The sequence below is a fragment of the Coccidioides posadasii genome, chromosome 3 (genome assembly GCF_018416015.2).
Source record: "Coccidioides posadasii str. Silveira chromosome 3, complete sequence".
NCBI lineage: Eukaryota > Fungi > Ascomycota > Eurotiomycetes > Onygenales > Onygenaceae > Coccidioides > Coccidioides posadasii.
The window spans coordinates 5,519,249-5,531,564 of record NC_089409.1 but is presented as its reverse complement, the minus strand read 5'-3'; the positions used below and the strand labels follow the sequence as shown (position 1 = coordinate 5,531,564).

The window sequence follows — 12,316 nt, the reverse complement described above, 5'->3', positions numbered from 1 at the left end:
AGCTTTCTTTTTTCTCGAACTTTTCCCTAAAACGGAGTTGGCCATACCATTTTAAACCTTCGTTAATACTCGCCACGAGCAGTTATGCTTCTTGGCATAAGCATGTGCCGCAATTGACATGCTGCCCAGCTGAATGTAGGCATCAGAATGTACACATTTTATGGCTCAATCGAAAAGCCACAAGGCATCATACTGGATACCATCAGCCTATGGGCTTGCAGCTGAAATAAGTATAACGCAGCCAATGCCCACTCAATGCCGCTTTGCATCCCAGACGTCGGGTGAATGTAATATGCAAGTATGGGATACACTGTGTCAACGGTAGCTTATGCAGAGGCAGAAATTGCTACTTAAAACGGAAGAACACCTTCCGTTGGCCGGCGGTCGTGAATATCGTGCTCCTTTATGCATGGATAACGTGGAGGGTGGAAATGCGACTTTCCTGTCTTCTGAGCATCCCAGAAGTTGAAAAAAAAGTTCCTTCCGGGGATAATCGTGCCTCTGTTCGCGGATATTCGTTTAACTGGCGGTGGCAAGGGATAGCTTCCCCTCCAAAAGAACTATTCGTAGGGGGCCATTGACTCGTATCTTATGTATCAGGCGAATATAGGGAAACGGGATGCGCTGGGCTAGAAAATACTACCACCACCATCCCGAGGTAAGAACTGCGTGACTTTTGCACGAGTTGGTCGGTTATCAAGCCTGTGACCATCCTGATAAGTTTACTCTTCCTCGAATTTTGGCACATATGCACCCAGACGTATGTTGCAGGATTATTCCCATTCATGGCAACAACATTTCAATTCTGCTTTTATGGCCAGGTTATGCTTTGGAAGGAGGTACTGCGCCGTCTCGGTTTGTTGCTTCGTGTAGACAATGCTAGGGATAGCCCATTTAATTCGGCAGCGAGCTGGTCAGGAGTCTAAGAAACGTGGCTTCTCTGTAATCTTACAGGTTAGCCAGGATATGCTTTCGTTTTTAAGTTCCCCGCGAGATTCTTTGACAGGCCATGCACGCGGGGTTGTGGGAACCTCTAGCATAGATTTGATGCCACCATCCTGCATACGCTCAAGCCCCAGAGTGCACCCAGACTGGTTGGCTGTTGCGGCCCTTTAACCCAAATGCACACGCTGTAGAGCTATTTTTATTCGGATTTTGATAGTTCCAGCGCGAGATTAGTTAACCGGATTTGACAATAGCTTAGGCCATTCTAGTCAATGCAGTATAATTCTCACATGCATCCATTTCGTATTTTGAACGGGCGCTCCGTTTGTGTAGCTGAAGAGAATCTTTCATTCTATCCTCTTCTTCCTCTTTTATCAGCAGTGTCAAGAAATGCACCTATTGAAGAGTGCCGAGGCAGCATCTGACCCGATGTGCGGTGCAGTGTAAGGATGCTGGAGCTTCAGGGGGTGGATCGATGTCGTTGGCTCATGGCCTTTCCTTGGAACCAAGGGACATACGCCTCTACTAGAGTACCCATATAGCAGGAACCCCCGGCGCAAATTCGTTCCAAAACTTGTGTTTGAAGCCAGTGCCCAAAAAGAAAAAAAGAGAAAGGAAAAGGTCCTGGCACCAATGGCTCAAACAGGGATGCAGAGAACCGCACGCAAGGGCGAAAAGCCTGAGCTTGTACGCCTCAAGCACATCCTCCATGACTGATCGCCAAGAGGATGTGCAGGGGTTGGAGACCACCAGAACAGTCACGAGAGGCTTAATGTTCATGATGGCTCTATTAGCAGGCCATGAACCATGGGACTGCTCCTTCAGCTTTCCAGCGCTATTGTGCATGTACAGCCTGGAAACGCACGTATGGGGTGTTGTCAATTTTGGAAACCCAGAACATTCGCATGCACAACACGACATTCCTGCCAAGGACTTACGAGTGAGCTATGAACAGCATCAACAGAAACTTTGAAGTCAATGCTTGGTTTATAGCCAACACGCCTCCTGTTGACAGTGGGTTTTAGTGTCCTTGAATGTCGCCTTCAGTATCCAAGTCTTAAAGACTATCGTGGCTATGTTCTCCAGTTGGAAACCTCCCCTGCTTCGAGACTAGGAAAAAGAAAGCTTTCAGACTTTTCCCGCACATTACTGTTCGCCTTGTTATCTCTTTATAGGATTTTGTAATCCTATATCCTACCGCGAGAGGTCCGAAGTTGAAAACCAAAGCTCACCTCAAGATGTCGGAATCAGTGGGATTCAAAAATACAACTTCAACTTCCCAGCCTCGACAAAAGCCTGGAGCCGCCTGCGAAGAATGCCGGCGGCGAAAGCTCCGGTGTGATCGACGACAGCCTCAATGCGGATTGTGTGAAGCGTCTGGCAAGGAATGCCTGGTCTCGACGACTCGATCTCTTCGCGGACCCAAGCGCGGATATCTAAAAGCCTTGCAGGCTCGAATTGGTATGTTTTGGATTCCATGTCATGGGGTTGAATGCTGTGGGAATGAGGAGCATTTTTGGGTTCAACAACAAGAAGGGAGATTCTGGCTAACGCTTTGGTAGCTGTTCTTGAGGGAAGGCTACTTGAGCAAGAGCAACAGAATAACCAAACCGGAAACGTACCGACAGTGGTGAACGAGAATGCGGTTGGGAACCTACCATGTAATGATCAGAACTTTGTACAGTGGGATCTTCCAATTCCGGAAGAAGATATGTTTTTGCAGGACCCGTGCTTCGGATCGAAAACTAATGACTCACTGGGAGAATCGTCATTCGACGCCAATTCATTCAACGTCCCAAATGTTGTTGAAAATGTCAATGATGAGGCGAGATTCCAGGATTTCGTCAATGCCACGAAGGTGTTGGATATGTCTGAAGGGCCGGACGAGTTCAATATCTCAGATTTAATGCAGGCAGATCTGTAAGTAATATCCCAAGTTTTTGCTGGGAGAAATCGATCGAGGAGTTGTAAGAAAGGAGAGTCGGCTTTCCGTCCTAAATATAATGATCCTCGATCTAACTTAATAGTAGAGATCAACTATATTTCGATAGAATTCACACATTTGCGCCCATTGTCCATCAGCGCCAGTATTTTTCTTGGAGCCGGCAGCCCAACAAAACCGAGGCCCAGATATGTTTACAATACGCCATGTGGACTCTCGCAGCGTCAGTATCGGCGCATTATCAAAGCATCCGGGACTCTTTGTACGGATTTATGCGCCGTGCACTCGATTCCTTGGAAGCAGAAAATATAAACCTTGCGGTGACAGATATCGAGCAGGTTCAAGCTTGGCTTTTGCTAGCCATTCATGAGTTTATGTGCGTGGATTTCCGCCGAGCATGGATCAGTGCTGGGCGCGCATTCCGGTTGATTCAACTTAACTGGTTTCACAACATAGAGCCCTTAAATATGACGATCTCGCAGATGGAATGGGTTGAGGCTGAAAGAAAGAGGCGAACCTTTTGGATGGCATATTGCCTGGATCGATTTGTTAGCATCCGAACCGGGTCTCCATTGACTTTTAGCGAACAAATGGTACGATTATCTGCGTGGATTGTTGGAATAAGTGCCACTAGCTGACTGAAATACTTCTTTTGTCCAGATCACGATTCGTCTTCCTTCGCCCGAAGCTGCTTTTGAGAACGACCAGCCCACACTGATGGGATTTCTCTCAGAGGCAATCGCGGCGACAGAGCCTATTGCGCCATCGACATTTATCGAATGCATCATTATGGCAACCATTAGTGGTCGTGCTCTAGCCCACAGGCACCAGTTTTTGGTCGATAATATCTATCTCAACGCAAGGGAGGATTTCTGGGACCACCACCACTGGATCAATTCCATTCTAACCAGAAAAATGGACATATTCACTTCAGAATATCCCCTCCGAATACAGCAAACGGATCCGATGCTGCTTTTTATCAGCATGATGTGGCGCACTACCGTTTTACATCTTTCTCAGACAATGGAGCATGCGATACCATTGACAGACGAGAAGAGACCAGTAGTGGTGGAATATATGGGGCTGTCCTCAATAGCCGCACAGGAAATGGCAGATTTGACAAAAAATTTATCGCAACTCAACCGTTTCAAGGTGAGAAGATGCCTCCAGAGTTATACATCAGAAGGGCTGATGTGGCTGGCATTGCTGTGATCGTAGGTCCATCCATTGACGTCAATCCCCTTATCGCTTGCAGCAGAATTCTTCGGTACATATCGCGACGTCGACAACTCATTTCATCAGCTGCATCAACATATCATCGAGGCGATGCACAACTTGCAAGGGCTCACCAATCTTGGTCCGAGCTTTCACAGGCGTTACGTATAAGATAGTGGACAACGTTATGGCACGGAAGGTTCACTTTTGAACTGCCGAAGGTTAAATGTGTAATCGAATATGGTTGTAATGGGTTTCGGCCCGGGTTCTAAAAAGGGAGCAACGATGATTCTATGGCGAGTCAAGCATGCATGGAAGGTGACGTTCATTTAATTTTGTTTTTCCCCTGTAGCATGTAGCGAGCCTGGGGAATTATAAGAATACTTTGGCAGTCTTTTTAACTGGTTTTGTTTGAAAATCAAGTCCAGATGAAGCTGGCTTAAATTTCTTTAACCATTTCAGGTTCTTTCACGCTTTTGTTTTTGTCATTCATCTCGAGAACACTGGGTAAAGCGACAAAAAATTTCCACGGGAACAAGGAATAGCCAGCGAGGTTCCGCAGCGCCTACGGCTAGCATGAGTACCAGCAACGAGGGCTACGAACGTCGTTTGCGTCTCGGACTTAACGAGGGGCCGCATCTGGACCCTGCACGTCGTGCAAGTCGGCCACACCCATACATCTTCAGCATTCCCTGTTTTGTCGGTTTTATGACAACTTGTCCTCCCAAGATTGTCTATGGAGTAGTGAGTTGCATACTCCGTACTCGTACGACAGCCGAGGTTTTAAACCGTAATATCGATGTCACTATTGGTAGATATTCGCAATATCCGCTTGCAAACTGAGGTGAGATGGGCGTTAATTGATAAATTTTTACCTTGTGGCGTATGACAGAGTGATGTCACGTATATCCTCCGCAGATGGGGTGCAAGTCGCGATCTCTGTTCTCCGAGCATCGGGGGCTGGCCATCCTAGTAAAATCAGCCAAGATTTCATAGCTAGACATCCCTACTTTGTACGTGCATGATTGGCATCCTTCTTTATGAATTGCGTCTTTGCTATGGTGGACCTTGTGAGTGGGAACAGCCGGGCTCTTCAGCCCTATTCCGGCTGACGACTCCGTCCTATGCGGTTTGGCATCGAGGGGATCGAATGCTCCTGAGGTTCAGTCTCGCCGGTGGGAAAAAGGGAGTCACGTGCTTGATTATGTACTTAACCTAAGGTGGATTAAAAGGGGACAAAAATATCTCGTCGTGAGCTTCCATCAGGCAATTCACACCCTCAATGGAGCACGACGGACATCGCCGCAGAAAAGTTCAAGACGGTGACGCGACAGAGGGCGCACGGGCTTATACCGGACGAAACACGCTTCTGCAGTGCGAGTCTATCCTTGAAGAGGGAAAGGTTTTATGGAATCAGGAGTCTGCGACTGGCCCGGAGGAGTCTTTTTCTGATACCTACGAGGCGACTGTCGCCAGAGATGGGAAGATAACACCGTCTCCTAGGCAGTGCCCTTCATACGGAGCGGTTAATGAGTCTTAAATTTATTTCTCTACCGTAATGGAAATTATCACTCCTCGAAGTGTGAGAAGCTGGGGAACCCTGACTTGCTTCAGTATACTCTCCCCTCTCTCCGATCAGACCCTTACCTTGGTGTCCAGCATCAGGCCTGTGAGTAAGGTTTGGAGTATTGTCCGCCCTTATGATTTCAGGACTTTAATTTTCTAGCAAGAGAGGACGGTGAGATGGAAAATCTCTATTGCTAGCCAAGGAAGTACACGCCTAGCCCTTTACGTCTTCGACTACCACACCCTGTTCGTGTATCGGAGAAAAAGAAAGGACTTCTACGGAGTATAATCCCTCGAATTGATAGGCTGTATGCGGATAGGGTTCAAGCCAGGACTTTTCCGCTTTCGCCCATAGTGTTAATCAACCTCTGCCGAATGTGTTCTCCTACAACAGTCTCAACTCCCGATCCGTCAAGTGCCACAGTTTTCAATTTCAGGTTCCCATTCAAAAAGAATGGAACGCTGTATCGGTGGTTTACATTCGAGTTGATCACCCGGTGCCGAGCACTGCGATAGTATCCTGCCGTCCATTTCTGAAGCATGTCGCCGATGTTGATCACATAGGAATTTTCCTTTACCGGAACTGGGATCCATGTTTTCGTTGGTGGATACCAAACTTCGAGTCCTTCTGTATTTGGCTCTTGGAGCAAGATTGCGATTCCGCCGAAGTCCGTGTGATCACCAACTATACTCCGTATGAATACTCTCAATCAGATTTGGAAATTTAGAAAGTTTTCCCAGGACAGGCCAAAAGAAAGGAGGGAATCCTACCTCCGAATTGGTTTTCGTGCTTGACGGGCTGAGGAGCATAGTGCAAAAGTCTCATTGGAATGGAGGGATTTTCCGCAAACTTGTCAAAAACGTCTGGCGGGCAATTCCAAGCTGCTGGAAGGCCACGAGCGAGGATTTTGAGGAGAACTTTCACCAAATTCACCATTGTGCTTTGATACTCCATGATAGGAGTGCGGAATTCGCTCTCAGGGATAGCGTCCGGCCAAAGATTTGGGCCCGTAGAGAAGCTACCGCAGTCTGGATCATCCTCAGGGATCTCTGCGCCGATAATAAATGCCTTTTCCGAGAAAATGATTTCAGTCTTATTTTCAAAGTGAAAAGGGACAAATCTAAGTTTTGGTTTACCTCTTTTGTATCGGGCAACAGACCCTCCTGGTGGACTTGGATTCCGGGAGGTTCATACCCTCGGAAGGACTTCCCCACGGACTTCGAAATGGCAACTTTCATTCTTTCTTCCATGGGCAGCTCGAAAAATCTTTTGGAGCAAGAGAGTGCCTTATTCTGCTCGCTTGTGGAAACACCATGACCGGTCAGGTAGAAGAAGCCATATGTGGTGCATGCACGGCGGACAGCTTCAACGACATCCTGCACGGCTTCTTCGGTAGCATCTTGCCACAAAAATGGACTGATGTCAATGGTTGGGATGGTCTGGGGAACGGCTGTCTCGACAGTCCCCATATTGCCAATTGATTTGGGTTGCTACTAGGGATGGTCTATTGATTGAAGGAATCGACGTGTGCATAGGTAGTTGCAATTATGGCCTAGCACATTCCAGGTGCTAACGCGCTGTCATTTTTATATCGTTCGAAAAGCTCTAGTGACATGACCTCGGGAGCGCAGAAGATCCAGCAGCATTGAGAGTAACCCATCTTCGTCTCTCTAGGCTACAAGGCCTGCTCCGTAATTGTTTTCACCATCGGAGTTTGACAAAGAGCAACATTGAGAATTTGAAAACTCCGTACCGACGGTTCCTGATTCCGGGTTGTTGATAATGCGAAACCTTGTCGGACCAAATATACTCCGCTGAGCGGAGTGATAACTATCGTATCCTGCGAGGGGTTTTCCCGGCCCATGGCCACTAATTATCCTAATCTCCCGTCCAATCGATGTGCACAAAGTACGGAGGCCCTCTTACTGACACTACGGTGTGGATGAGTGAAGGAGGTCCGGAGAGTGCTATGTAGACAGACAGGGAAAACGGAGTTTTTTTCACGAGCACAAATCCTACATATTGCCGTTAAAAAAACTACTGACACCCCACAACCACAAGTTAAAGATATCTCACATCAACCAAGTCTTCCTTGAATAAACCCGGACTCTTAGTACAAAAGAGAGACCGACAAAGCTCGTCGTCTAGCCATCCAATATTTTCTCCAACTCCAAATCAACTCATTTTCGCTCCAACAAAAGCTACCCTCTGTCTACCAAAGGCAATACCGCAACGATGTCTCAGCAATACGACTGGCTTATCCAAATCCGTGCCAACACCGAGGACCTCGAGGGCCGCATTAACACCCGCCCAGCGCATCTCGTGCATAATAAACCATTGACAGAAGCGGGGAAAATCCTGTTTGGGGGCCCTTTACTCGCGCATCAACCAGAAAGCCCAGATGCAGATCTTGCAGTCACGGGTAGCGTTATGCTGATTCGAGCGGGGACCGAGGAGGAAGTTCGACAGCTGGTTAGGGAAGATCCTTATGCGAAAGTTGGATTTTGGGACGTGGAAAATGCAGTTGTGTCGCCTTTTCGGTGCGTGGTGAGGAAGAAGACGGCGTAAGGGGTGGAGGGCCTGTGAAAAGGCCATCGGAGGTTGGGTGTCTAGTTCCAGCTTTTCATTTGCGCCGAATAAAGGTAAAGCATAAATTGTCTGTAGGAATTTGCTGAAATATACAGACTATTGTGCCTGCGTTCTCTTCAAAGTGTTCCTTGTATCCTCTTCTAGTATCAGTGTAGAAGGGAGGTTGTATAGTAGCAATCCTCCCTCAAAATGCAACCTGTAAGCACCAAAAGCGAGAAATGGAGAACCCAAAGAGAAATAAAGGGAGAGAGTTCGATTTTTATCTATGAATTACTTCATTAATATGCCGCTGATTAGATTCTCAAAAGCAAAAATTTAAAACCTTCTTCTGACAGTCTCTGCTGCCGTTAAATCGTTAATATAATTGGGGAATCCAATCAACGACCAAGAGATAACAAAACTTTTGGGCAGGAAATTAAACGCCCAGAATGAATGCTTCGATGACTGACAATCTATCTTTCTAGTGGCGTGGGTATAATCTAGCCACTGCCACACCTGAAGTTTAAGATGGTATACGTTATGCTTTGATGTTGATTTTGAACCCATACTGGGCCACTCTCAACCCAGCATACATAAAACCAGCGACACAAAGCGAGACACCACCGAAGATCCACAAGCCAGTCCAACCTAGTGGATTTTGTGTGCCCAAGATACGGCCACCGCCAGGTCCACCGGCTAACACACCAAAGCCGATGATGGCATAGGCCATACCAATTCTGGTTCCGATCTTGGTCTTGTCTTTCGTCAGGATGACGAAGCAGAGAGGCGGCATCCCAATGAGAATGCCGCTGATGAAGCCAGAGAGTAATGCAATGACGATGAGGCCTCCCTTATTACTTGCCGCGATGGTGCAGAGGATAAGGACTCCAGAAATGGTGGCGCCGGGAGATATGAGGTTGAATGGTCCCGTTTTGTCCGCGATGACATTGGGGACACTTCGACCGAGACAGGATGCGGCGTTGAAAATAGGCACAATGTAGAAGGTGATTTCGGTGCTGGCGATGTGAAGATTCTCGGTGAAGAACGAGAGGAAGAATAGTTGGGTAAACAGCCCCATAAAGGCAATAAATGAGGCGATTACAAAGAACATGTAGGGCGCATCCGTGAAGGCGGTCCAGTCAATGAACGATCTAGCCTTTGGTGGTTTAACGCGGAGTCTCATTGCGGCGAGTGGGAAGAGAAGTGTGCCAAGTGCGAGGAAGCCGATAACGCGGACGGACCAGCCGAATCCTACCCGGTCAATAAGCCGATGGAGGATAATTGGGTAGATGACGCCGCCCAGCGACGAGCCAGAAGCCGCCAGGCCAACAGCCAAGCCAAGTTTCGTGCTGAAATAGGTGGGAAGAATGGAGACGCAGGGTACAAAGAGGCATCCGGCCCCAATTCCAATGCAAAAGCCCTGTGCAAGCAGCACTTGCCAGTAGGCGTTGCAGATGCTAAGCATCATGTGTCCGAAGACAAGACCAAAAGTGCCGACGAGGAGCAATGAGCGAAGGTAGCCCCGGTCGTAGAATGGGCCGACGAGGATACCGGCGAGCAACACCATGAAGGCCTGAATTGAGCCGATCCATGAGATGTCGGAGGAGGATCTCGAGAAGAGGGACCCTGATTCGTAGTATGTCTGGTAGACACCGAAAGCATTGAGGATGCCCCAGCTATTGAAGTAGAGCATGAAACTGCCGGCAACATGAAGCCAGGCTGAGAGACCGCCGTTTGGAGGGGGTGAAGGCCCACCAGGAGGCAGCACCTTTGAGGTCTGTTCAACGACGGGCGGCGGCTCAGGATTGTCGCGCTTCTCTTGCTCGAGGCTGCTTGCTGACGACACGGCGGACGGCATTGTGGGCGGGACGGCCTCTGTTTTCTCTGGCAGCCGTAATGGAGAGGACAGGTTATTCTTGGATCCAAGAAGCTTTCCACTCCCTCTGCGATCCAACAGCACGAGTATTTCTACTCGCCTGCGCTGCCATGATCAGGGCCAGCGGACTCGGGCTTGTCGGCGGTGCTATCGCTCTCCACGACACCTGCGCCGATAGCTCCGCGGTCGACCCAAAAAGCGCGGCCGGCCGTCTCGTTCTTCGCCACGGAAAGACGCCGTAGCTCGAGAAACTCCGAGCCGGACGGCGATGGGCAGAGCAGGCTGTGACTCTGAGGGTTTCCAGGCATTGGTGGACTGTTTGTTACTGTGAACGTGGAGTTGGGTGAAGTTCATCCTGGCTGGCGAACGTGTGACGTCGCTTGGCATCGTGATAGATTTAAGTACTTGACGTATTCCACAACCAAGCGGGACACCCAAGCGAGCGGGACACCAAAATACACATACAAATCTCAACTCTTTGCTCTCTTATATCTTAACAAGTCTATGTCTGATCATTTTAAAACGAAGAAGATACTATACAGATATAATAAACTTTGTAAATTATAAGAATTATCTATATATAATAATTATTTCTTAAGTTATAGTATTTTATTATCTTTTTACTAGCATGTATCAAAGTATCTTCACAAATAATAGAGTTAAATAAATCAAATTGATAATACTGTTTATTAAGTGTCTATATACTCTACATCTAAATTCTAAAGTCTATATTCAACAATGTTGTTGAGATAGAAGAGAGCAAAGAGTTGAGATTTGTATGTGTATTTTGGTGTCCCACTTGGTTGTGGAATACGTTAAGTATTTCACGGGCACAGTGGGGTTGGTTGAGCCAAGTTCTCCCACGCGCAATCAAGCGCGCAACCGCGATGTGACTTTCAAAGCCTTTTTTCTTGGGAATGGACAAAAGAGTGGACGGAGGAACTTGACTTGTTATTCCGATGGCAAAACTGAACCCCGTCTTCTCAGCCCTTCGCCCTCGTGTCGAGCCCTCACCAATACGACGGCCGTCGTGCTTTTTCTCACCCACGGGTCGAGAGTGATGGCGGAAGGAGAAGAAGGAGGATAAGGCCATGCCCATGGAAGTTACTGGCCCTTTTTGCCTTCAACTTTCCCAGGCTTTTTCCCCTTCCTCCATCTATCCCTACGCTGAGGTGGAGAAACTCACCGGAGTCAAGATTTGCGCTGCTGGACCAGAGAAGATTCACTCTGTACCGACTCACAAGGCACGGATAACTGCCAAAGGCACCGTCTAATCCCACTATACAATGGCTGGCACAGTCTGCATGGATCAGGACTCAACCATTCACCTCCCTCGCATCCTCTGCCTCCACGGTGGCGGCACCAATGCACGCATTTTCCGCATGCAGTGTCGTGTGCTTGAGCGCACCCTCCGCTCCACATTCCGTCTGGTCTACGCCCAGGCTCCATTTCCAGCGCAGCCAGGTCCAGATGTGACTTCAGTGTACAAAAACTTCGGGCCATTCAAAGGCTGGCTGCAGGCAACCGCGCAAGCCCACGAGTACAGCGCCCAGAACGTAGCGGAGCAGATTCACGACTCTGTAACCGCCGCCAGGTGTGCAGACAATCTACTCGGTGCCACCGGCCAGTTTGTGGGGCTTTTGGGCTTTAGTCAGGGTGCGAAGATTGCAGCGAGTATCCTCTTCGCCCAGCAATATGGAATGGGGTTATCTGGCGGCCAGTTTGACTGGCCGGACCTCCGTTTCGCGGTACTCCTGGCCGGCCGGGGCCCCCTTGTATGGTTAACGCCGCAGGCACCCATGCCGCACGGGGTTGTTGACCCGACGTCTCCAGCAATGCTTGTGCAACAACCCTTCCTTGCTGATGACTCCGATGAGCACATTCTACGTTTGCCGACAATACATGTCCATGGGCTGAATGACCCTGGAATCGACCTCCATCGCGAGCTTTTGAATCAATATTGCGACCCCAATTCCGCAACTTTGCTTGAGTGGGAGGGCGCACACTCTGTGCCAACTAAGAGCAAGGATGTGAAAGCAGTTGTGGAGCGAATATATTCCGTTGCCCAGGAGGTAGGCGTGCTGAATCTATGGAGATAAGTACCGGGTTACAGTTCATACCCCGTTAAGGTAGCATTAGAATCAAAGAGCGCATATCTATCTTGCGGGCGAAGTAAGAAATATACAAACTTTTTTCTTGTCTA

General features: G+C 48.5%; 6 protein-coding genes across 6 annotated transcripts; 3 read left to right on the top strand and 3 right to left on the bottom strand.

The window, feature by feature from the left end:
* Positions 1-2,183: 2,183 nt before the first annotated feature.
* Positions 2,184-4,099, top strand: D8B26_006751 (uncharacterized protein; the record flags this gene model as incomplete). The annotated part of the gene is made up of 4 exons (XM_066125282.1): positions 2,184-2,406; positions 2,508-2,865; positions 2,973-3,480; positions 3,548-4,099. 4 exons carry the CDS (start codon positions 2,184-2,186, stop codon positions 4,097-4,099), a joined length of 1,641 nt encoding a protein of 546 aa, XP_065981364.1.
* Positions 4,100-5,971: 1,872 nt separating this feature from the next.
* On the bottom strand, positions 5,972-7,138 carry ASL3 (2-oxoglutarate-dependent dioxygenase asL3; the record flags this gene model as incomplete). The annotated part of the gene is made up of 3 exons (XM_003070187.2): positions 5,972-6,353; positions 6,440-6,737; positions 6,806-7,138. 3 exons carry the CDS (start codon positions 7,136-7,138, stop codon positions 5,992-5,994), a joined length of 993 nt encoding a protein of 330 aa, XP_003070233.1. The 3' UTR covers positions 5,972-5,991.
* A 766-nt stretch (positions 7,139-7,904) lies between these two features.
* D8B26_006749 (uncharacterized protein) lies at positions 7,905-8,237 on the top strand (the record flags this gene model as incomplete). The annotated part of the gene is made up of 1 exon (XM_003070186.2): positions 7,905-8,237. One exon carries the CDS (start codon positions 7,905-7,907, stop codon positions 8,235-8,237), a length of 333 nt encoding a protein of 110 aa, XP_003070232.2.
* A 538-nt stretch (positions 8,238-8,775) lies between these two features.
* On the bottom strand, positions 8,776-10,095 carry D8B26_006748 (uncharacterized protein; the record flags this gene model as incomplete). Its single annotated transcript, XM_066125281.1, has 1 exon — positions 8,776-10,095. The coding sequence occupies one exon, from the start codon at positions 10,093-10,095 to the stop codon at positions 8,776-8,778; it is 1,320 nt and encodes a 439-aa protein (XP_065981363.1).
* A 110-nt stretch (positions 10,096-10,205) lies between these two features.
* On the bottom strand, positions 10,206-10,421 carry D8B26_006747 (uncharacterized protein; the record flags this gene model as incomplete). Its single annotated transcript, XM_003070185.2, has 1 exon — positions 10,206-10,421. One exon carries the CDS (start codon positions 10,419-10,421, stop codon positions 10,206-10,208), a length of 216 nt encoding a protein of 71 aa, XP_003070231.2.
* A 978-nt stretch (positions 10,422-11,399) lies between these two features.
* On the top strand, positions 11,400-12,212 carry D8B26_006746 (uncharacterized protein; the record flags this gene model as incomplete). Its single annotated transcript, XM_003070184.1, has 1 exon — positions 11,400-12,212. The coding sequence occupies one exon, from the start codon at positions 11,400-11,402 to the stop codon at positions 12,210-12,212; it is 813 nt and encodes a 270-aa protein (XP_003070230.1).
* Positions 12,213-12,316: the final 104 nt, after the last annotated feature.